The sequence below is a fragment of the Lagopus leucura genome, unplaced genomic scaffold, assembly GCF_019238085.1.
Source record: "Lagopus leucura isolate 7727_CA_CO unplaced genomic scaffold, USGS_WTPT01 Super-Scaffold_100019, whole genome shotgun sequence".
In the NCBI taxonomy this organism is placed as follows: Eukaryota; Metazoa; Chordata; class Aves; order Galliformes; family Phasianidae; genus Lagopus; species Lagopus leucura.
In genome coordinates, this window is record NW_024962273.1 from 3,922,162 (window position 1) to 3,946,561 (window position 24,400).

Sequence of the window (24,400 nt, forward strand, 5' to 3'; positions counted from 1 at the left end):
TCTCTCCTATTTCTCCTTTTCGTTTTTGAATCATCCAAAAGAAATCTTCCAAAACCTCTTCAAGGAAATAGTCTGCAGCCACAAGATTTTGTGCTAATGAAGCTCAAGGATTGTGAAGCCAGAGGTCAAGAGTACATCTTCTATGTCTGGGCTGAATTTGAAATTAAAAGGGCTGCTTGATTTAGATCCAAGGGTGAGTAAGGTAAGGCGAGGAATAAACTCCAGTGGAAAAACTTACTAGAAGCAAAAAACAGTGAATATGGAGAAATGCTACAAACTTATCCAGTTTGTGATGCCTCACCAACCTTATTAGTACTGATTGCATTGCATAGTACTCATTGCCAGAGTGACATAGGTGCTGTTTCTGTTCCAGTTGCTGACTGACAACACTGCCATCCCTTAACATGGTTTTATTTAGTTATTACAACCATCTCTCTGTAAATGACACTTAGGATTATTTAAGATTATGTTGTAATCCTTTTAATCCTCAGTGCTTTAAATTTCAGGCTAAACACCAAAGAGCAAACTAGCACTTAGCAGAAATATTTAAAGCATGTGATTTGAACATAAATCTTCTTTTATTCACCACTCCTCTGATGAAGACCTAGTGTATCACGTCATTCAGCCAGTGAGAACAAACAGCATAGTATCTCACTGCAAACTGCTACATGTAATGCTGTTTCTAGCCAGTTCTTTTCCTTGGTGCTAGCTAGATCATCAATTAAATAAATGAAGTAAAAACCAGAAGGTTATATTTTATGACATGCATATTTTTGGTTGCTCTCGAGGAATACTTGTAAAAACCCTAATATGTTCATCAGGAACAGAAATAGAATGCATGCACAAATTAGATAGTATGAGAGGCAGATCAGATTTATCCTGTTAAACAGGGAGTAGCTCAATTAAAACGAATAGAGTAACACTGCTGAAAACCTCATGATCAAGACCAGAAACCCAAATCTTCCTGTCTGAATTTCATTTACTCGCAGTTTCCCCTTTTTTTCCCCTGCATCGATCATGTTTCCAATTAATTTTCTTTATGGTACCCCTATACTCCATCTTCTTGTTACCATCCATTAACTGTCATGGGCTTAAATTTTAAATTCAAGATTTCCTTCTTTTTCTTCAAGCCAAAATCACAGTACTCATTTCCTATTTCTAATCTATAATTCATGAACTCAAATTGAGCACCCAGGCTAAATCAAACTCAAAGTTTTGCACCTACGTCTAGTGCAACACATTAGCAGAAAGCAACATTTCTCTGTTTGAAACAGAAAATAATGTTTTATTGTTCAGAAAGTAATGAAGCAAAAAACAACCTCGCTTTGGAGATAAAATTATACTTATTTCTGAACATCTCATAGTTAGTCAGTTAATGTATTTAATCAAATATTAATGCTATGCATCTATATTTAGGTCGGAAAGAAACAAACCACAACAACAAAAAACAAAACTGTCCACATTCTTTTCATTTGAACAAATTATGAATGTTGACGTACATTATCAATGTTATTCCTATTCGTTAGGAATAGGTAGAGCATCAGAAGCTTTTTCTGAAAAATTCATTATCCAGGTACAAACTGACCTCTTCACTTTCAAACTCGCCTTGGATTTCCTCCAGACTATCTCATAAATCGTTTTTCCCTCTCTCTCGTCCCCTTCCCACTCTCTCTGCTCATGTAGCACCAGTCTCCTTCAGTCCTTTCCTTTCCCAAAATGTCACCACTACTGATGCCAAAGCCTTCTCCTCTTTCACTCTTACCATCTGGCATAATCTTCTTGTAGCTCTCTGTCTAAACAATGCCCCATCCCTTTTCAAAATGTGTCTTAACATATGTCCTTCCTCTCATGCTTTTACTTCTTAATGTCTCTCCCACTCACTTATTGGCTTGACGAAGACATGTTTTAATGGGTTCAAACAGTAGCACATGAATTTCCTTTCTCACATTATTCTGATTCAGTGGAGTTACACCTCACACTAAGAGAAGTGAGAAGAAAATATATTGCAAAGTCTTCACACAACTAGGTTGGATAAATCAATAACAGAGCTTCATTTGTCTTTGCATTGGAGAAGTATTAGCTTAAAAGAATCACCACTTCAATATGCATTTTAAACAGAAGTTTTGCTCAATGCAAAAAGAGAAATAAACCCTAGAAGCTCAGAAGACTTGTCAGTGTGCTCGGGGGGTTTCAGGACTGAAGGCTAAGGTTATACTTAATCACTCTGGAAGTGAAAAAGCTGAGGATTGACAGCAAAACCAAAATATTTATTCTAAAAATACCTAGGAAATGACAAACCTTTAAGTGTTATTTCAAGACAACCTGAAGGATGTGGGGGGTACAGAAGCGTAATTCTGTCTTGGAGATGAGGAATATTTCTAAATATTGCATGCACTTTGGAAAAGATGTCTAGAAAAATAAACCTTGAAAAACTCTTTGTAACACCAACTGAGCCAAAGAGGTTTCTTCTCAGCAAGATGTGTATGATCCCTTGGGGGTTTCTTTGTGTAGTGATTAAATCCCAGAGCCAGGTACAGTTTCACTTGGTGATGATGCAGAAGGACTATCCAATAACTAACAGTATCTTGACCCCAGCATGTTTGCTTCTATGTCTCTCTTCCCTTTATTGTTTAGATTGTTAAAAAAAACCTTCATTTTAGAACTATGGGAAACAACTCAATTCATAGAGAATAATATTTTGATGTGACTTGATGCAACTTCCAGTGAAACAAAAAGAAATCTTTCTAGCGATATTCATAGGAACAGGATTATGTTGAAAAACTGAAAATGTTACATTAAACTCTTTTGGCTTCTAGATCCCAGAGTGTTAACCTTACAATAACACTCTTCTAATTCTTTCATCTCCTAAGGCCTTGGTCCTACCTTTCAATTCAACAGATTTAGATGTAGTAATTAAATAACATTATTTCCATCAATGAAGAATAGACCGATGAGAAATGTATATATTTCTATGTTGGCCTTGACAGAAGCAAGCTTATACCATGCTCCACCCCCCCTCCAGAAATGAACCTGGGTCATCACTGTCTGAGCACCCTGAACAGCAATAAAAATAAACAGAGTAACCACACTGTGTTGGAGCAATGCTTGTATAAGCAGTTTGAAGAAGTTGTGTTTATGGAAGTCCTTTGGGTCAAGATTCTAGGCCTGAACTCCAAGCAATTACCTACTAAGTTTTAAAAACAAATTGAATATATAGCATTAATCAATAAATCAACAGGTTCTCAAGTGTTTAGGAAACTCAGTCATCAGAAATCCTTCCCTTAGAAAAATAGTAAACCTATGCTTGATAAAATGTTACACTCCTATATTAGCAGGAAAAATGCTGTATTAAGTCGGACTCCAGTTATTTAAAACCAAGGAAATAAATCCTACCTCTTAGTTTAGCAGAGTTTATACTCAAATGAGCAATGAAATGCATGCATTGCTTCTTACCTGAAAGACATTCTTTCTGCTGGATTTCTCTGGGGTCCACTCAATGTGAGCACCACACAAATCCACACACTCAGGTTTATATCCCGGTTTCTGCAAAGAAAAAATTAACTGTGAATATGACCTGACTTTCCACAAACGGACAAGATCCTATACATTAAGAATAGATCAAGTTTAAGCAAAAGATTATTGTTGTGAAGCTTTTGGCATTACTCAGTTCATTGTTCCTTTGTACTATTAGATAATTATTCTCAAGATGTTAACTGAGAAATAAGGTTCTTACACTGCATACCTAATTTTAAACGTAGTTAGATAGTTAAAAAATGAAAACGTCTAATATACAATAGATCAAAACACAAATGCATACACACTGACCAGAGTTTAATTGCTTACTTTTCAAAACCTCATGAAAAGCCATTCAAGATAAACCAGAAAGGGCTCAACACATAAGGGTACATAAGGGTAGCTTCATGTAGCGCTACTTCAATGTCAGTTCGTGCATCCCTGAGCAACACAGCTCTGCCTCCCCAGTTCCTCCATATGGATGAAAATAATTCAAAGAGCAGGGTCTTTTGTTTGTTTGTTTTTGCCTGTATCATTTATGTTCTGGGAAGTTAGTGTAAAGCACAGTATAATAATCCTCATTTACCATCTAAGCATCTTCTCAGAGACTTCATCTGTGCAACAGTTTTGACAAAACCCTTGTCATTTAGATTAGACTTCACAGGCTAGGTTACTAAACTTACTCCATTATTCTTATGACATTTTACCTTAAGAAAAATAAATAGCATTGGCAGCCTAATAGAAGTTGCAATGGCCAGTGCAGCATCAACCACATAATCAGTTTTCCAAACACAGAGAACTAAATTTCTCTGATGTTGTTATTAGAGGCTAAAAATAATGTGTGTTCTGCAGGATGCTTTTGAGATGGATGGAAAAAGATCTATTTAGGTTAAAAGGACTGAAGTAAGAAATCCTGGTCAGATAATTTGCAGTCAGTCAAAATTCAGCCGTTTCTCCATACTGGAATTGTAATTACGGTCTCCATTTGCCAAACCATAAAACTACCATGGTTCAAATCCTCTAAAACTGAGGGTCTAGTGTACCTTTCTTCCTTTTTATTATTATTATTCTTTGCAGAAAAAAATATGTTATTCAAAGCAGAAAGATATTCTTGTGGCTAAACCACTGGAAGAGGAGGGTTTGGATTTTTTCCCCAGCTCTGCCTCAGACTTCCTGTCTGGTCTCTGAGAAGAACTTAACTTTTCTAAATTCTAATAGCAGATCAGAACAGCATTGATACTTAATTCTACAAAAGCGTTGTGAAATTTTATGAGTTACTATTTGCAAGGAAGAAGCAATCAAGTAAAATTATCACTATTAGTAAAAGCAAATAGGGAAAGAAAAAAAACTTCCGGTGTTGTAGTAGCTCGCTCTGCTTAGCCAGGCAACAGCTTAGGAATGCTTCCTCCTCAGTAACTCATGGGACAACTAGATACCCTCCCCACAAACAACACAGCCTCATAAAGATGGGTCAGATGGGTTTCTTGCAAAACAAAAACCAACCAACATGAAGTCCACCAATACTTGAACAACGAAGGCAGCTTTATTTAATCAACAGAGAAAGCGGAGTGATTTCAGAAGCATACGATGAGCTGAAAAGAAGCAATTCAAGCATAGACAAAGAACAAGGAAATAGTTTCTTGATGATGAAGGATGCGGGGGCTATAGAGTGTTTCCCTCAGGAAAACTACCACAGCATCACATACTGAAGTGAGAAAACCAATAGGAAGTACTTCCATTGGTGGAAGTTTTACTGGATGGAATGGTGAACCCCAGAGGATTTTACTACTTTTCTAATTTCTATGACTGCAAGAAGTGGTAGAAGCTGAACTCCTGTGTGTTTAAGTGCATACAGTGCGTTGCTTTAAACTGGAGTTCATTTACTGCTCTGGTTCTGTAATCAGTAGAAGAAAAGGGTAAGGATATGCATCTCCCTTTCCCTCAGGGTTTTAAGATGACGAACACGCTTCTGCTGTGTGCAAACAACTCAAAAACTTCTCTTTTGGGGAACTCAGCATTTCTGACCACAACAGGATAGGAGGTGTCTGTGAACACCCACAGGTCAGGAGTATGGTACTGTATATAAAGCCCCTGATTAAAACTGCATGCAAAATCATTCAGATCATGCAGTTCTGGTTGAGTATGCCAGCCCTCCTGCCGCACCCATGGAGCTCTGCACAATGGAGACTAATGACTACTGCTTCAACCCATAGAGTACTCAGGAAAAAAGCCTAGAAATTCATTCTGGCCTAAACATTGTCCTGTTACATACTGCTTTCCTCAGAGATATTGCAAGAGAGTAAACTAAGGTTAACGTGAAAGCCTGAGTACTCCATGTCCTTGCTTTGTGTTTTGCAGTCAGAGCAATTATGTTATATCAGTGTTGTTGGAGGGAGTTATGCTGTAAATTGATACAAGTGTCTGCTGCAGTGAAATCTTCTGCAACATGAATATGGATTTCAGCAGCATTTTCACTCACTAAATTACTTTGCAGATGGGCTAATAACCTGAGGTTAAAATAACCTCTGTTGAATAAACTATCTCCAGAAATAAACAGTCTAGTTTTTCTTGGTCAGAGAGGCCAATCGATAATAAAATTTAATGCTGGTTAGAAAGAGTGGAGCTGCGATCTGTTTCAATCACAATGTCCTTAATTTAAAACCAAAAATAAGTTGTATTCTCATGAGCGCTAAAAAAGAAAACTTATCTAAAGCATGGCAACAAACAGTCAAAGCAGGAGGAAAAGACAGTGATTTAGCTATGTAGGATGCAAACTTCCATTTACAGCAAACAAGTATATATATTATGGATCTCTCCTCTATGTACTTTAGTGACCATTATTATTTTTATTACTATGTGTAATATCAGATATCACTACCTTCACTGGAAAGCTACAACTCTCAGACATCTCCATTGAAATCAATAGGAAAGTTCTTACACACACTGTTGTACAAATGAACAACAAGAACTTTTCAGAAAGACTAGTTTGAATATTAAAGATTTTGGTAAATATAATTTTAGGTCACCTCTGATGATAATATAACATGTAGAAGAGGTATGAATAAAGTGTACTATCACTTCCCTCTCTTCTGTTGCCTTCATTGTGAGATTTTCCTCTTACAATGATGCCAGTTTATTTTAAATCTTCACATAATATATTTAACAACAAATAATTATTAATATCTTCATAATACAAAGCAATATTTTTGTTATGTCACAATTTTCCTGCTAATAATAAAAATGCTTTGTTATATTTCATACTACAGTAAATGAGCATTGCTTCCATTACTGTATTAAATTAATGGTTGAGTTCCCTTTTTTCCTGAAATAAACTAAAAGAAGATTGGGAAACAAATGATTTTTAAAGAAGCCTTTTTATATAATTTTGATAGTGGAAAGGAAATCATATCTGGTTAAATGGTTTACAAAGGAAATAAACATTGCATTTGCTTGATCAGGTGAAATGACTGTGCTGGCTTAGCTTTGTTTTTGTAAAAGTGTGAAATTTCTGCTTAGAAAGTTGAAATGACTGTTGTGGTTTTTTTTTGTTTTTTTTTTCTCCTCCAAGTTTTGTCTAATTTACTTATTTCCAACTGCATAGAAGTTAAATGCAATAGACAGAAAATGCATCTTCAACTCATTTAGAGAGTACAACCCTATTGCTCAGATCTAACATAGAATTGAATGCATTTACCATCTTGGCACTGAAAGACTGAATGTACAAAACACAAGGTGCATCCAGAGCTGAGCTAAGCAGCCCCTGTGTTCATTTTGGCCCCCACTCTATGAATTAGAGCCAAGTGGCTCACAACCTCATTGAATCAGATCCTTCAGATGAGTACCAAAAACACTGCAAAAGCTTCCTTCCTTCTATGCATAACTCAGCCATAAATGTTTCTCATGAATGTGTCTTTATCTTGAAGACTTTGCTTTTAGATGCTTTTGGAAAAGAAAAAAAAAAAAAATTGTTCAAAATGATCCCTTTGATATCTTCTGACTTGCACTGCATTAAGGAAGAACATATTCTGGAGTTTGTTAGTTTAATGCAATTTGAGCATAACATGAATTAGTTTCCCAAATATATTGATTGTATGACAGCAACACTCACCCAGAAGTAAAAGAAAGCTAATAAATTATCTGTTTTAAAGGATGTATTTTAGACTCACACACACAGAAAAAGTTAATTTAAGGTAAACATGACTTTGGAAGAAAGTATATTAACTTATGCTATACTGTTCTCATGGCTTCAGAGAAGTGTTATCATACCTGATGTACCTGCACAAACAAGCAGATAGTGTTAGATTCTATCCTTTACTTATTTTTATTATTTCACTTTCTTTTTTTAATGTATTTTTGCTATAAACCTCACCTTTCCAAAAAAGCAAAGCATGAAAAGGCAATATTTAAAGCTGATTTCACAGCAGGAGATAACATTTAGATCAAGAACATATAGGTTAAAAAATACGTTAAAAAAGGGTTTTATCACCTGCCACAGAATAAAAAATAGCTTATTCTTTGTGACTCCTGCCAAAGAGAGCACCTTTGTGGCCACCCATCATGCCAATAAGATATGACAGGTTTGATCAGGCCTTAAGAGCCTTTCACAATAGGGCTTTGTCAAACCTGTCCCTTTTCTGCCCACAGTGTCACACATTTACCAAAATCCCCTTTTGTTGCCCATGTTCAGATTTGCAGGCTCAAACTCCACAGTAACTAGCACTGAAGGGATACATGCCATTATTGCTTGCTCAACGTAGCTGTCACATCTCCAAAGACTAAGATCAGTGGTCTTTCCTTGGGGCACAATAAAGAGGTACTGCAAATTTCACTTTGTAGTAACTACAGGCTACAGAAATTGCATTAGCTGCATTAGCTGGAGTCATAGAAATATTCAGGAAGGTTAGCAGGATATGGTAGATGTCACATTTATACTATGATAAAAAATCACTTTGCTAACTTACAGTGTTTTCTGCTTTGGTAACACCCTGTATTAAGGTGCCATTTATAAATAATTTATTATTATTTATTAATGTATAAGCCACTTTATAGGATGGTAGATAACTTAAATTCATGTATTAAAGATGCACATACATGGTTTAATACAATTTGCATCTCACAATATCCTTCGCAACAGATTCTCATCGCATCATCTGTTAAGCATTTATTACTAATGCATTTTATAACATACTTTATAATACATTATTTGAGGAACTAGCTGCATTTAGTGATCATTTTCATAAATAAGAATAAAGCATTTATGAATGACACCTTAATTTAAAGTGTTACCTTCACATTACTGGATAGTCACTCGCAATTTGTCTCACTCCGCAATTATTCTCAAAATGCACCTCTTAATAAAGGATGTGCTAAGGCCTATTTCTTCTCATACTCTACATCTGATTAAAAGTTTATCAAGGCATTTTCCTTCAGCTGCTCTCAGGTCTTTGAAGGTTGCCAGCTTCACTCTTGAACTTGCATTATATAAGCAGCAAAGTCTTTAATACTGAAGTAACAGTTGCAAAGAAGCTGAGCGTATTGAATGGCTGATTGCCTACCAGATTGGCCAGCGCTGGCTGTTTGGATTCTTTGTAGAATTCCATCTTCCTTGAAGTAAGAACAATCCAAGACGTGGACCAGTTTTTCCTTAAAAATAAAATAATAAAAATTATTAGCAAGACACGCAAGCAGAGTGTAAGAATTGTTTCATCTGTAGACACGGTTTTTCATTTCAGAAAGAAAAAGTGGTCTGAACTCAATCTACTGCTAGTCTTGATGAAATTGTACCATCGTAATTATGATACGAGTGTGGCCTAACAGGAAAGCATGAAGGCTTTGTTTCCCCTCATTCCCATTTTAAAGCCCCCCTGCTTCTTTTAGCACCAAGGTGCCTCAACCACAGGAAAGCAGAGGGATTATTCACACCTGCTAACAGCGTTCCAATAGCTTATGCCCTTCTGATAACTACTATTTAAAATAGAATCAAGAAGGAAAAAATAAAGACAATTTGGTCCAACTGCATGGGCTCAGTAAAGGGTCTGTTCTGAAAGGTCCAAAATACTTTTGCTTGGTTCAAAACAAAAAATCCACAGGAAAAAAAAAAGAAAGAAAAGAATGATATTTCAGAGAGATTTCAGTTTTGTAAAACACAGGGAGGTTATAGTACAGCCTAATATGCTGGTAAACTGCTGAAGCCTGGGAGAAGAAACCAAAATACACATGGAGAGAAGAAACGGTGTCTCTCTGCACAGAACACAATAATCAACTCATAGAGAAATTATATATATTACATATAATGTGATGTTTCAAACCACCATATAATCATAAACAAATGCATCTTGCCTGACAAGATGCATTTGAAATTTTTACATGAAAGGCAAGTTTGACTCTCTGATTTTGGGGTCATAACATTTCTTATTTACAAAAATGCTCATAACTTGTCTGTTTGCTTTTTGTGAATATAAACTGCAAATCTTGATATTTTAGAACAGACTTCAACATGTATGTGACCAACGGGTTATTTTAACAATATTCTGGTGTCTTAAAAGGAGGAAGTTGACTGTTATCATCAGTAGCATCAAAATATATTTCGTCCTTATTATTTCTTCTGTAGTCTCTTCGAGCTCCCAAAATTTAAGTATCCTAACTAAATCAAACACATTCATTTTTTCATTCTAGCTACAATGGTCTTAGTTGAGCTGTTGGTTTTGTTTTTTTTTTTGAATGCTGAATTTCAGATGCACCTCAAAGCTCAGTTGCATTCAATATGGCATCAAACTGAGCATCAAGCACAATAACAGGTTGTTTCTCTTTTAATTATCTCCCTATGTAATACAAAGGAGTATAATCAGTCTTACAGATGAAGCTCACATTCCACTGACATTAGCAGAACTTCTGCTCATTTCTGTGCAGCCAAGATTTCACCCAGCACAATAAAGTTCATCCCCAAAATATATCCTACAGGTGGAAAACAAACAAACAACACTCTCAGTGAATTAGAGGAACAGATTTGAAGAAAATAGGACTGCATTCTTAACGTTATGTCAATTGAGGAAAAAAAGAAATATACAGAATAAGAAAAATAACCGACTGGGAAGATATATTATTCCCCAGTGTTTGTATGTCACTTTGAAATATCCAGCTAAGTTTATTACAACTATGAAGTTGTATCCATAGCTAATGTGAACTATGTTCTGCTCACAGCTGAGGACTGCGCATATTGGCATTAAGAACACTTCAACCTCAACTAATTATTTTTTACAGTGTCCTTGTGAAATAAGCACTGTAGCTAACAATCACCATCAAAGCAATGAGTACAAGTTGCCTAGTGGTAAGCACAGCTTCAGTTCTTAGTTACTTTTTTTTTTTTTTTTTTTTTTTTTTCCTTTCTCCCTACTCATAAAAGGCCTTGCAAGTAAGCAGCCAAGGCTACTGTGCACTGATTTAAACAGATTTTCCTATGGGTTGGATATACTGCCTAATTATGGATTGCTAGGGGATTAAAATCCTTAGTACACAGCCTACATTCAGCACACAACTTACATCAAATGCTTGACATCAGGCTCAACCAGTATCAAAACTGTACACATACCTCAGAAATATACAGATACACATAGGATACTGACTGAAACAGACAAAAAAAATCCACCCCAGCAGCACTTACATGCAGGACTAACATAAAGCAGATACAGTCAGGACACACACCATTCTGCTCCAACAGCTGGGAGCAGGAGAGCTCACTCCAGCACCTCATACTGAGATTCCCACTGGCTCCAGTAGCAGGAGCTGGAATACCAGTTTGCCAGTAGCTAGCAGCCTGTACACAAAGTCTGTCGGATCCTTTCAGATGCAGAGAGCTATGGTCCCACCAACTGCTGGTGCCAGGACCCCAGGAGCCAGCACCAGAACCTGCAGGTCTGTGCCCTTCCCCTTACTCCAGTAGCTGCGACCAGTTGACGTGCACACACACCCACAGGTCCCACCAGGAGCTAGCATGTAGCCCTTCACACAGAAGGGAGTAGGAATACATAAATAGTTTATGGGACAGACTGTGGTGATCAGTTTCAGGCCTCAGCCAGCATGTACTGCCTGGCTTCCTTTTACAAATGACACTTTTAAGATCGTTTGCCCTCCTTCACCTCTTTCCCATGCACATCCTTATGAGTTTGCAGATCTCTGCAATTTCTACCTCTTCCCAGGCTGGGGTCCCTCAATTCACATCTTATCTTCTGCAAAATCCAGGCTGATCTTCACAGAGATGACACCTGTAGTTTGACAGCCCATCAATTTGTGTGACTTTAAAGTTTGTCTTATCATTGTCTCAATTTTTGCTTTGTCAGACTGTTTCTCAGCATTTTACTTACTGTTTTCCCTCTTCTTCTATTTTCCCAACTGAGAGATCTCACTCTGATAATATGCTTGAATCAACACTCCCACATGCTGTCTCCTTCCTTAGCAATTAGCGCTACTGACCAAGATTTTTTTTCTGGCTGTTGTCTTTTACTTAGAAGTCCTCAACCAGATAAGCCTACTGAAATAAACATGCCCTCATCAACTACTGTGACTGACCAGACTTGGTTCCCATCATTGCCTACTTTATTACCCACTGCCCATTGGAAAAGGTCCTTCACCAGATATCTTCAATGGGAGCAAATGCTCTTCTTCTACTTCAATTTACAAAGTATCTCTTAGAAAATGTCAGATAAGAGGTTTTACCTATACTTCATTCTGAAGTTTAAAGGGAGAATGCTTTAATTTCATGAGAGAAAAGGATATTTAGTGTTTTGGCAGGAGAGTACAGGAAATCCCTTCCAACCTCTACAATTCTCTGACTCTGTGAAATGTATTAGTGATGAGAATGCATATGAAATCCACCATGATATCTGATATTTTTTCCCTCTATATTCAAATTCCCTAGTCCTTTTATATTACAGTCATTTCACTTTAAAAATTACATTTTAAAAATCAAAACTCCACTGTTTTTGTGACCTAAAATTAAAAAGTATATGGACAATCTGATAAATACGTTTTCTATTTCAAGCATTTATTACTCAGATTTAAAAAGAATAAGCAAATTCCTTAAGGTGCATTAGTCTTTTTACAGATGGGGATGCTGTATTTGTTCCCATATAAGCAGTGACCTAGGACTTTCAATTTCTTTAGAAAATTTCATTCACAATATTGTAGGTTTTTTTTTTTTTCCCCCCATTCACAATAATGTAGTTTTCTTTTTCTTCCACATCACTCTAAGATTATTCAATAAGTCACCTCTAGTCAGTGAACAAGTTTATGGAAGTGAAAGGAGGAATCTGATTAAGTGTACACTAAGTAGATAAATCATTAGCACCCATGCTTTGTCTGCATAAAGACCCATAAACATCAATACACAGAGAAAATCCAGCTAGATTTAACAAGCATATTGCTTGAATTCACCTATATCTGTGACTTACAGTTTAAAACAGACAGCTCCTGAAAGCTAATCACTCCTGCACTGAAATGAGTCCTATTTGAGAGCTGCTGCAGCATTTGCATTCTGTCAAACGAACACCTGATGGCAGCACATTATAGCTTCAGCGCTGCTTTCAATTTCTAAGGCTTTTTTTTTTTTTTCTTCCAAGATATGAGATCTTTCAGTACTGTTTAAAACAGCAGCAGTCATGCTAGGTTGCCTCTTCCCTGTGCCAGTGGCAAACTGATGTGCAATGCCTAGCTGTGGGGACGTATTGTGCTAAGGGTTCCTACAGGCATCGGTTCTTACCGGGAAGTTAACACTCCTTTCTGGTCTGGCCTTACTGGCAGATCATGCCATCCTACATGCACCCTGCAGAAGCTTTGGCCCAGGTGTGGTATGAAGTATTACTGGCTTTGGTGCCTTTTCCCAAAGTGCAAGTGTCACCACTCTCTGATGTGTTACCATCTGCAGGGTACCCAGTAGTAGGTTTGGCTATGGGTAGACAGCATTCTAGCTTGAAGTAAAAAGGTGAATGGACATGGTGACATCCAGACTTACTTAAAATAAATAAAAATTCCAAGACCTTTACAGATTATCATTGTATGTACACTAACTTATTTCTCCAGGCAGAAGATATAATATTTCATATTAATCTCTAATGACCATTGGTACTGTACAAGACGCTGATCACATCACTGCTACCACCTTATGGACATTTAGATGCAGCAAGTGATAGCAAATATATCTATGAATAGCTAATATTCATATTACTTTTAGCAGAAATAGTGTTAAGGAAATAAATGCTGATTGCTGTTGATAGTCCTGCCTAGACATCCTCACATCCTACATCCCATCCTTGACTCCTGAAGCACACACAGAGCACCTACAGTTTTCCCACTTGAAGAAATATTAGTTTGTGTGGTGTTTTAAAGCTGTCTTTAATATGCATATGGCATGTAACACATGCTCCTTACGTGTAATCAGCCTGCTAAACGTTGTTACTTGCATTCTAAGACTGTAACACTCCAAAAGCTGATCACACATTGGGTTAATGCTGAAATAAAGTCATTTTGGCTATAAGCCACAGTAATAGCTATATATACTTAAAATTCAGAGTGGATATGTGTTTACAACTGATAAGTTCTGAAACATTTACATATAATACCTTAATTTCTTGCCACCGTCTGCTATTTTAGCTTTTAGAAGATATCCTTCTTTCTCCACCACCTACAAGAAAGGAAAAGAAAAATAGATCAAAACCACATAATTTACTCAGGTTAATGTATCCATTTAGTTAGCACACACACAAGAGTCCACATCTAACTGATCTAGTAGGGGTATATTTTATCATTAATTCTCACTTTAGCCATTTATTTTTCTGTTACAGTCAGTTCTTTTGAAAGTACACAAACAACTTGCAAAGTCAATTAGTACACAGAATTAATCTGGAAGAAAAGCTTCTGATAATACTTTATTGGTTGAGTTAGCAGAAACTTATATTAATGCATGTGAAGTTTCTGGTTATAAGTTAAAAAAAAAAAATCAAAATACACTGTAAGTAAATTATGTCATTTAATATACTGAATTGTAGGAGTTCATGTTTCCTTAATAGCTATTATGAAGCTCTTATTATGAAGCTATTCTGTAAATAATTCTTGATTCTTACAGTGTAAAGAGATTTCTGTTTAGGGCCAACCAGTGTCAGAGCAGTGCCAAATATGGGTACAACAGGAAAAATCCCATTGCCTCCATATGTGCCACATTTTGCTTTGAGTTAGTACGAAAACAGAGCTCACTGAAGATGCTGGAAGACATTGTACTTTTATGTGGTGCTGCCTTCTGGATGAACTATAGCATTGAGGATCTCACCCTCACAGCCTTTAAAAGGTCACACTTTACTGGAGTGTGTGTGACTGCGTGCAGGAAAAACTGTCTTCAAGTTCCCAGCTGAACTAAACGATCTCATGCTATAGCAGAAAACCAAACCGAGTGGTTGGTCAATTTTCAACATAAAATCTGAAACTGGAACTATAAACAGAGGAAATCACAGCTATGATGTCCATTTTCCAAAACATATCCAAGAAGGCAAAGCCCTTAGCTAGCACCTACACAAAACAGTATGTGATACTAGCAATCTGATATCACCTGCAGAGATCCCTGCTTTGCTATTGCAGTTTGTAAAATGATGAAAAGCATAACAGTGACAGCAGAAGAGCAAGATCCCAGTCTGCAGCAAGCAAGGATTCACCCAAATGCAACAGCAGTAGGTAGAAAAATAAAGAAAAGAAACTGCTTACCTTCAGAAGGTTTAAGGTACACAGAGATCTCCAAAAAGATCCCCCCACCCCCACTACCAACCCTTAAATGAGGTCTGGGGCAGATCCTTGCTCCACCCCTTCCAATCACTCTGGTACATTGCTTGCACCTGTGCTCTGCTGGGTTGACCCTGCCTTCCCACCAGGTGTTCAATCACAGCTTCCAACTGCAACTCAGAATTTCTACCACACAGTTTCTGAAATTTGACCCCTTTGTTTTTTTGTGTCTGAACAGGCCACAAAATGTTGGACAGACATGAGGCTGCAGCACTAGATTGCACCGGATCTTTGTTGCATTTGAGTTTTGGAATACTAGAAGTGAATCCTACACTTGTTCTTCATTTTTATTTCTCCCTTTCAATTTGTGGTCCTCCATAGCTCCACACGCACTCTAAAACAGCAAAACTAAAAGGCACTTGGTCATACTTTCTGTACAATCTGCTTAAACAATCCTTATAAAGCCATGATATAGGCTTTGGGATGTTTCAGAGGACTATGTAAGTTTGTATTAAGAAAAACTAAAAGAAAAAAGAAAATTATTGAAGTAAACTTACTGAATTGCTTTCTCATTAGTTTAGGATGCCCTGACTATGTTAGTAATGGAAAAAGAGAACAGAGGGACACCTCAGCGTTTCCAGAAGTAAAACAGTGATTCACAGTAAGCCTGCTTTCAGTTTCAAACACTGCTGACTCAGTGCCTATCTGGAGTATTAGTAACTCCTCATGGTCTTATAGGAAATTTCATCACGAGATGATTTTGTACCAATTTCAGTAGTTTTTGTTTTTTTTTTTTCCATCTGCGAAGCTGTTAAGTGGCAATAAAACATGCTTTGACCTGCAACATAAGAGTTTTTAAATCAAACATACCTTTTATTTTACTTGCACAAAATATCAATCATGCTATTAACAAACATTTGATTATCACCATAGATTTTGTCTGTTGCTTGTTATATAGATTATAATGAAATATATACACATACCTGTTCGTACCAATGAAAAGGTCTGTGGACAATGATCTAGGTGATATTCTCAAATGTGTACACGGGTACTAGTGTGTGAATTTTCTCTAATTTGTACTTATCACATGCAAATTCCTATCATGCATATCATTGCCATAGAAAATCCAGAGAGAAGGTTATGAGGATTATTGTGCAGAGTCATGTCACTATTTATCTAGTGATGGATGGGTGAAATATTAGAACTAAAATAAGACTTAATCCTCAGGTCCATATACTTTTTTTTTTTTTTTTTCTTTTTTATAAATACACTTATTTTACATCTTTAGAAAAAACATCTTCCCCTCCTAACTGTTCATTTTTGTAAAATAAATCTTCTGGTGCTTGGCCAGGGCCAGAGATGCCAAATAACATATGAGAAAGGTTATTCTTTTAATATTTCTATCCATCTGGAAACAGAAATTGGGAGGAGCATTGGCTAACCATTCAAGCTGTTGATTGCTTCTCTGAATCAGACCCAAAATTTCATCCTTGCAAAGTTTACCAACACTCTTTCCAGACTGTTATTTTAACCAATCCAAAACTAAAGGCAAATGTGATTTTCAACACTGGATTTGAATCACCTCTGTTCCTACATTTTGGAAAGTTAAAAATTGGATATGTTTCCAGATGAAAATATTGGTGCTCAATCATATGTTCCATGCAGCAGTCTTGAGCTAGAATATCAAATCCATTAGCAAATGTGGGGCAGATAAGATATCCCAATTTAAGTCCTGTAGTTCAGATCCATCCTTTGTTAAAAGTCAAACAGCTCAAAACTAAACAGTTCAGAAATACAAGCTATACATGAGACACCTATGTGTTAAAGAAGTCATATATATATAGGTTTAATTAAATTAGTACAGGTGCTGTCTGTAAGAAAACCAGCACAGTCTTCATTATTCAATAGTGTGTACAGTGTTCTCTGTAATTAGCATACAGTGTATTCACAGAATTACAAAATGACTTTATCACCAAGACAAATAAATGATTTCAAGGATGACCCCAATATTCATATAATCTCTGTTCAGGGAGCTGTATTTTCCTTGTCTAACATCTGTTAATATCCCTTTTTCCACGTACAGATTTTGAAGGAAATACTTCCATGATGGCTCAGGATTCTATTGTAAATGGATGACATTAGATTAAAAAGAATACCAAATATATCTTAATGATATGCTCTGTTTTTTTTCCTGTCTTAATAAATATCATCATTTCTTGTTAAGATGTTGCCCCTTCTGCACCTTTTTGACATATGGAAGGTTGAGAATATAACCCAAAATGCCCTGAAAGAATTAACATAGAAAAACATCGAATAGTTCTGTTCTTTGTTGTTCTTGTTGTTGTTTCCCTTTAATTTGTTATTTAGGAAAAAAAAAAAGATGAAAAATTGTACGTATAAATATTTGAGTTTCTATCTAGTGAACAAACATTAGGAACAGTGTAAGAAACAGTAGTTACCTCTAGGTCACATATAGGTTCCATAATTTTCTTATTTATAAGAATGACAAGTTTCTGAACCTAATACTTAAAAGTCCATACACATAAAAGTACAAAGAAGTGTTTAATTAATCTGTATTTGAATATTCATTATATTTTCAGTGTAAAAGTAATAATAATAATTCTCTACCCTTTTCATTCCCCCTAGATTATTTTAGTTTCATGAAAATTGTGATAAATGTAGTGCTCCCTTTCATTTAGAAAAACTAATACTAGAATGAAAAACAACTCTGTGTGGACAAAGACATGGTTACATTCCTTTATCTAGAGTGTTATTACTGATGAAATAGCCTAGTAGACTGAGTTAACAGCAAAGTCAAGCCATACAAATTGCTTTGTATCTTTGAATATTATTCCTTTTATTGATTAATCGAAGTCCTTTAAATCCCTTAACATCTTGAGGCATCCAAAACCTCGTGTATTTATTCTTTAGTGAAACGTGCAATATTTACATTGCAAGCTTTTAAAGAGCAAGAATGATTTATCAGTTCTGTTAAGCAATTTCTTACCGTGTGGTCTGGTGTACTGATGATGTCTGCAAGTGTTAAGTTATGTTGGGAATGATTTCTTCTGTGACGATTTATCTAAAAAAGAAAAAAAAAGTAAGGATTTAATTCCAAAGAAAATTCAAATATATACAGATGAAGATGGACTGATAAATACAACTACCAGGCATGTGCATCCAGGTATTGGATGTAGTTTTGGAAACCTGGCTTCTTTCAGTACAGCGTTTCTGTGAAAACTGATTTCACCCCAGTATTTGGTAACCTTCCTGGATATTAGAAAGGCACAGCTACTAAATCCTAAAGATCTTTCTCATACATGTGCTTTTTTATGATGTGACATTGGAAAAGAAAGCTAAAACTTGACCAATTGATAAAAATTGTTTGAAAGTGAGACTCTTCCATCAAGAATCTTCTGGTTAGGTGATCTTGCCCCCATTTTACAGGAAAGGGAAAGGTGCTAACTGGAACCTAGAGACTACAGAGCAAGTCTCTGAAGAAATTAAAACATTTGGGAATGCATATGGAATATGTCTTATGTTTCAACTGCTCTAAAGGCTATTTCTAACTCCCCGTGTCTAGAAGGCTGCAGCAATATTGGACTCTGATTCTACAATTGTTCCCGAGGGCTGAGACCTCATTTCCTCCAGTTCCCTCTTTTCCAGAAGATAACTGTGATTTAACTCTGCAAAATCAGATTACATTATACCAGACATTGTTAAGACTAAATAAAAATTGGATCACAAATCAAGAGCTTCTATTGAAAAGCACAGGAGGAATTTTACAAATCTATGACAAAGAATAGGTCACCAAGAGATATGTATACATTTTTTCAAAACTTTTACTGCTTAAATTTGGTATTTCTCAAAAATAATATAGTTTGGATCCTGTAAAATCCAGTTATTTTCTCATCTTTGACAGAAATCAAGAAGCGAATGACAAAATAATTTCAACTGGTTTCCACTGCATTCATCATAATGCATTCTCTTTTTCTCTATTGAAGCGGAGTTAGCTGAAAGTCATAATATATTCTGTTTATATTTAAGTGTCTGAATATAGAAAATGTTCTTAATTAATCCAGAGGGCCACGCTCAAAAAGCAGTTAAACATATTATGATCCCATATTTTCTCTCCACATATTGCTTTCATGTTTATTTGTAAGCGCTAACATATTTAAGCCTTGAAATCTATATCCCAGATATTGCTCTACTCTCCTAGTCAGAGCTAATGAGCTTAATGAATTACCAGTTCTAAATTTAATACAAACATTTCAAAGAAAGAGATAAAACATTCTTCACAATTCAAAAGTTTCTCTGACCTATTTATGAAGAATATCACTTAACAATTTCATTAAGGGTGAGTAACAGCTGGTGACATGGCTGTGTCCTAAAGTGTTTTTCTCTCTTAATATTCTGCATCTTAAGCAATCGAGCTTTCATAAGGAATACTTTAGTTAGTGGCAGTCCCTCCTTTGGGGAGAAAAAAAATGTCAGACCACATTTTCTGTATTTTGCAATCTTGTTTTCAGGAGTGTCATGTTCCTGTTTTATTAGCATGTAGAGTAAACAAGAATGATTTGCTGATGCTATTGAGAGAACTTCTAAGATTACAGTCTTTCCATTTTAGATTTTGGGTGGAACTTAATATTAATGCAAGCAGAGACATGTCTATAAATTCAAAATAAATTAATTCAATTTATCTTTTTCTTTATCCTTACTACCCAGCATCTCAAAGTCCTACAGTGCACAAGACATATAACTAAAGTATTCAGGTCTAGATCATAGGAAGCATTTTTTACCCAGATCCCCACTCTAATTATTCTTTAACATACAGCATAGCATACTGCCCCATGATGCTTTCCAAAATATATGCTTCACTCATCCAAATTAAGTAACAAGACACACTACTACTCCACAGCACTTATTTTAACATTCACTTCTTATCTCCAGGAATCACATGTGTCTGTTGGGGGCCCTATATGCAACTCTGTGAAGTGCACAGCACTGATCAGAGCTTTTGGTCTGGTCTTAGATTCGGTGATCAGAGCATTACAATGAAAGAAATGCTCGCATTTGGTACATGCTAGAAATAATACCAGAGGCATCAAATCCATCCTCAATCAAAATGGAAAGAGATTGTAAAATGTACTTTAAGTAGTGTAGCAAATTATTCAAGGAAGCAAAATTTTAAAAAAATTAAAAATTTCAAGGAATAAAAAATTTAATTCTGGGTGCAGATGGCATTATGTCAATCTCTTTGCTATCTGCAAAGCAGAAATGATAGGGAAAACTGCATATGTGCAGTGAGAAAGAATAGACTTCATCATCTAATATGACACTTTTGCAATTTTGCTTAAATTGTAAATGTTTCTCTTACAGGACAAAAATGAAACTGCATTGTTGCCCAGCAGTGAGCAATGCAATCTCACGCAACAAAGTCCTGGATCTCCCAGATGAAGCAATCAAAATCCACAGTTATGTAAGCCAAGTTCAAGCTCTTCTGGAAAAATCTACCTAAAATATTTGGCTTAAAAGTGGAGTTAATGGAAATGTGAATTTCCTACCAGCATTTTAATTTAGGAATGGACCTTCTGAAAAACTGAGTCAAAGCACCTTGAATCAAAACTCAACAATAACATTCTTTAGTAAGTTAGATTCCATTAAATTCCAGGACTTCCACCAATTCACTCAAATACATATCACAAACCCTACCAAATGAGTTAACTGCATCACTTCCTTTATGATAATATTAAATCCTCTGTTAAAACACTCTCAGGAAGAGCATCTGATTGACAAGGAGGTCAGTACACTCACATTTCTTCAAAATTCATCCGTTTTCCCATTAGCAAAACCAAAAGTCTAAATGAAAAGTAACAATTCTCAATTATATATTTTTGATTTACCCAAATACTCAAAGGAAAGCAGTGGCTTGATTTCAGTCTTTCCTGCAGTTTTTTAATAGGTAGACCATAAATTAGATGTTTTCAGATATTTTTCTCTCTATAGCTCCATTCAATTACCCTAAGAAACTGAAGCAAAATCTAAATAACATCTGTCACAAGTCCTCTACCTCACCTCCCAGGATATGATGAAAGGCAGAGATATACAGGAGAAGTTCGTGAGATCCCTTTTTGGGAAAGTCAGCTTATCAGCAGTTTTCTGATTTGATGAGCATTCTTCAGTCAGCAACAATGTCACCTGCAGCATTAAAAATCCACTCTGCGAGCGCTTTCAAGTCTGTGGGCAAGTCTGGTTTTGTTAAATTCAGCCTCAGCAGCCCTCCCTTCCCCTTAGCTAAAGGGTATCCATCTCCTACCCAGAGTTATTCCAGCATCTAAACATTAATCCATCATTATACTTTCTAGAATGGCAAAGCCTCCATTACACATGCCTGGTATCCTGGTGTGAAGGGACAACCATCTGACAACTGCTACTTTAACATTAATGAAATAACATACCATAACCTGATATCTAATTCCATTTCTTTTCATGTACCTATTTGTTCTTTAATTTCTCCCTCTTTCTGTGGGAATTCATCACCACTATCTCATTGCTGGTCTCCTCATATAGTATGGTGTTGGCTTAAAGAAAATCTTGAAGGTCTGATTTGGATTTTTTTTTTTCTTATTATAACCATATTTCTGACCTAATTCATCCAGGTCAGCAAGAAGCAGCATATTTATGTCTGATTTCACCCAAACATAATAAAATTGACTTGCATCTCCCAACAGGTCCAGACAGAAGGCTTTAGTGCAATCTACAGATGGTGAATTATTTCCTGAAATATCAACCTGAATTCACTCTTATCCTTAAGTAATTAAGAAAAGTCTAAGACCTTTATAGGTGGTTTCCAACATTATTGAATAAATTAACAATCATAGATTATTTACACACAAATCCTCCTGTCAGCAGACTGAGAAAACCATAGCTTGCTCAAACAAAATACAACTAGTGCAGAAGAGCTGTGCTTCGGATAAAAAACCCAATGATGACATCAACCTGCTATTTTCTCCACCAGCCACTGTACTGCTCCACCAAGGAGAACGTTCTCATGGAGGTTTTTCTTAGCATTCTACCTATTACCTCTTTGTTTACACTTTGACCTTTCTTCTTAGGAGTCTAACCATTGTTTATTTTCATCCTCACCACACTGCAGTCAACTAACATGGAGACTCCTTCATAAACACCCAAAAAGAGAGAAACCCCTGCTGTTGAGAGCTTGCTCCTGCATGTTGCTCTGCTCTGGACTTGATCCAGCAAAGCACTCTGCAACACACTTAAGTGGTTTTCTGGATGCAGGCCAGAACACTCAATTCTTTATGGGATCGAACTTACTGGTGGCAGCATTCAAGTTTGCAATAAAAGTACAAAGTAGTCGCATAAACTTTTGTGAAAACCATTCCCTCAACAGAGAAGGAGGGGTGATACCTGATTTAGTGATGCCTGTGGTCATTTCATTCCCTGTCACTCCGATATGGCAGTGACAGCTCATAATTGTTTAGATAGAGGAACTTAACAAAAACTTATTGTAGTACTGCTTAATAGCTCAGTCTCTTGAAAGACACCTTGGCTATGGGCAAAGGAAAGGAAAATCCTGTAACATTTCATTCAGTGCAGTGCTTCAAGCTATTTGTTTTGAAGAACCACTCTCAACCATTATAGCAAGTCTATCATTATCTACAGAAATTATTTGTAAACAGCTCTGGTGCGATAAAGTTTGTCTTCTACTGTGAAAAGCAGTAAGAAAATCCTACGGGGCTTCCTACTTGGAGATGCTCCTTTGTCATCTCAGTAAGCAAGGGTTTTCTATCCATCCTCAAGAAGTAAAGAGCAATCCCCTTCACACCTGACCTCTAATACAGATGTTCTCAGTGTATTGGAGCCTGTCCAGCCCTAGGGAAATCCTCCCGTGTCCCTGCTGCTCCTTGCCCATAACTGTATTCCTCCTGGCTTGCTCTGGAGCCCTCACACCACTGTCTTACTGTCTTCCAAAGGCTGACATTATAGCGATAATAGGAGATTTTCTCCTTGCTTGTCCAAAGAGATTTGTCCAGAGGAAAAAAAAGTAACAGTGACTATAAAGCAATATAACTCAATGCTAGCACACAGTTTTTGTTGGATTTTTTTGTTTTTGTTTTTGTTTTTTGTTTGTTTTTCTGAGGCTTTCAGGGACAGATGTGCAGTTTCAGACCTGTCCCTACCAGCCCTCCTTCACTCTTTGCTCTCCCTCCCCACCCCCAGACCTCCAAAAATTCAATACAATGTATGTGACTGGAACTTGCATGGATAAAGCCTATGTGCACCAGCTACAGAATAGATAATCTCTCTATGCATCTAATAAGAAAACCACAGCCCTTATAGGCTTGAGTTTGTTACATACAACATGCTCTTAGTAGAATCTGCAGAATGAAACCAGTGGGGGAAAAAAAATGAAAAACACAGGATTGTGTTGCATTCCCTCTGCATGGCTACCTTTGAGCACACTGCCCTCTATATTCAGTTCAGATCTCCAGAGTCCATGAAAATAATGATAATAGCTTTGCTTCCCCTGACCTCTTGCTCTCTTATAAATCAGAATCCTACAGACCTTTCCCACAGTGAGAGGGCCCTCCTGCGTATCATGGCCTGTGAAGATTGGTATTTTTTATTAAGGCAATTTAATCACTTGGGCGTGCTCTCTGGTTTCCAAAGTTTCTGTAGGTTACTGTCATAGTGTTTTTCCCATGCAAACACCTCAGTTTATTCAGATGCTTCGTTCATGACATGAGAAAATTCATTATTCAGTTTGCATCTTGAATGTCAGCTTGTGTTGGGGTGAACTGTGTGGTCAGAGAATAAATAATCATGATTTTGATTACAAAACTATGTCACCTTCTTTCCCAAAATTTTTGGGGGGATAATCCAAATTTGGGTTATCTAATTTGGGCTAATATTTAAACCCTAAGGTTGAGCCTACAAGAGGCAGTAGGTAATTTTCTCCATTATGTCTTGGTGAATCCCAGGAGCAGATTTTCCCTAAGTGGGAGCCCTTTTGTTCCTCTCAAGCTACTCAAATGGACTTTGAATTTTGTCCAATTGATCCTTGCTTTGAGGGAGTCCCAGCTGATGTTGCTGGCTCCATTTGTAG

At 36.5% G+C, this 24,400-nt stretch overlaps 1 protein-coding gene across 1 annotated transcript in view; it reads right to left on the reverse strand.

Moving 5' to 3' along the window:
- ARHGAP15 (Rho GTPase activating protein 15) overlaps positions 1 to 24,400 on the reverse strand; it is a 316,032-nt gene that overhangs the window by 254,692 nt on the left and 36,940 nt on the right. Inside the window, exons 3-6 of the mRNA XM_042877717.1 lie at positions 18,281 to 18,355; positions 14,127 to 14,188; positions 9,069 to 9,156; positions 3,454 to 3,543 (exon numbers count right to left, since the gene is read on the reverse strand). Of these exons, the coding sequence (XP_042733651.1) occupies positions 3,454 to 3,543; positions 9,069 to 9,156; positions 14,127 to 14,188; positions 18,281 to 18,355 (315 nt within the window). The remainder of the gene's footprint in view (positions 1 to 3,453; positions 3,544 to 9,068; positions 9,157 to 14,126; positions 14,189 to 18,280; positions 18,356 to 24,400) is intronic.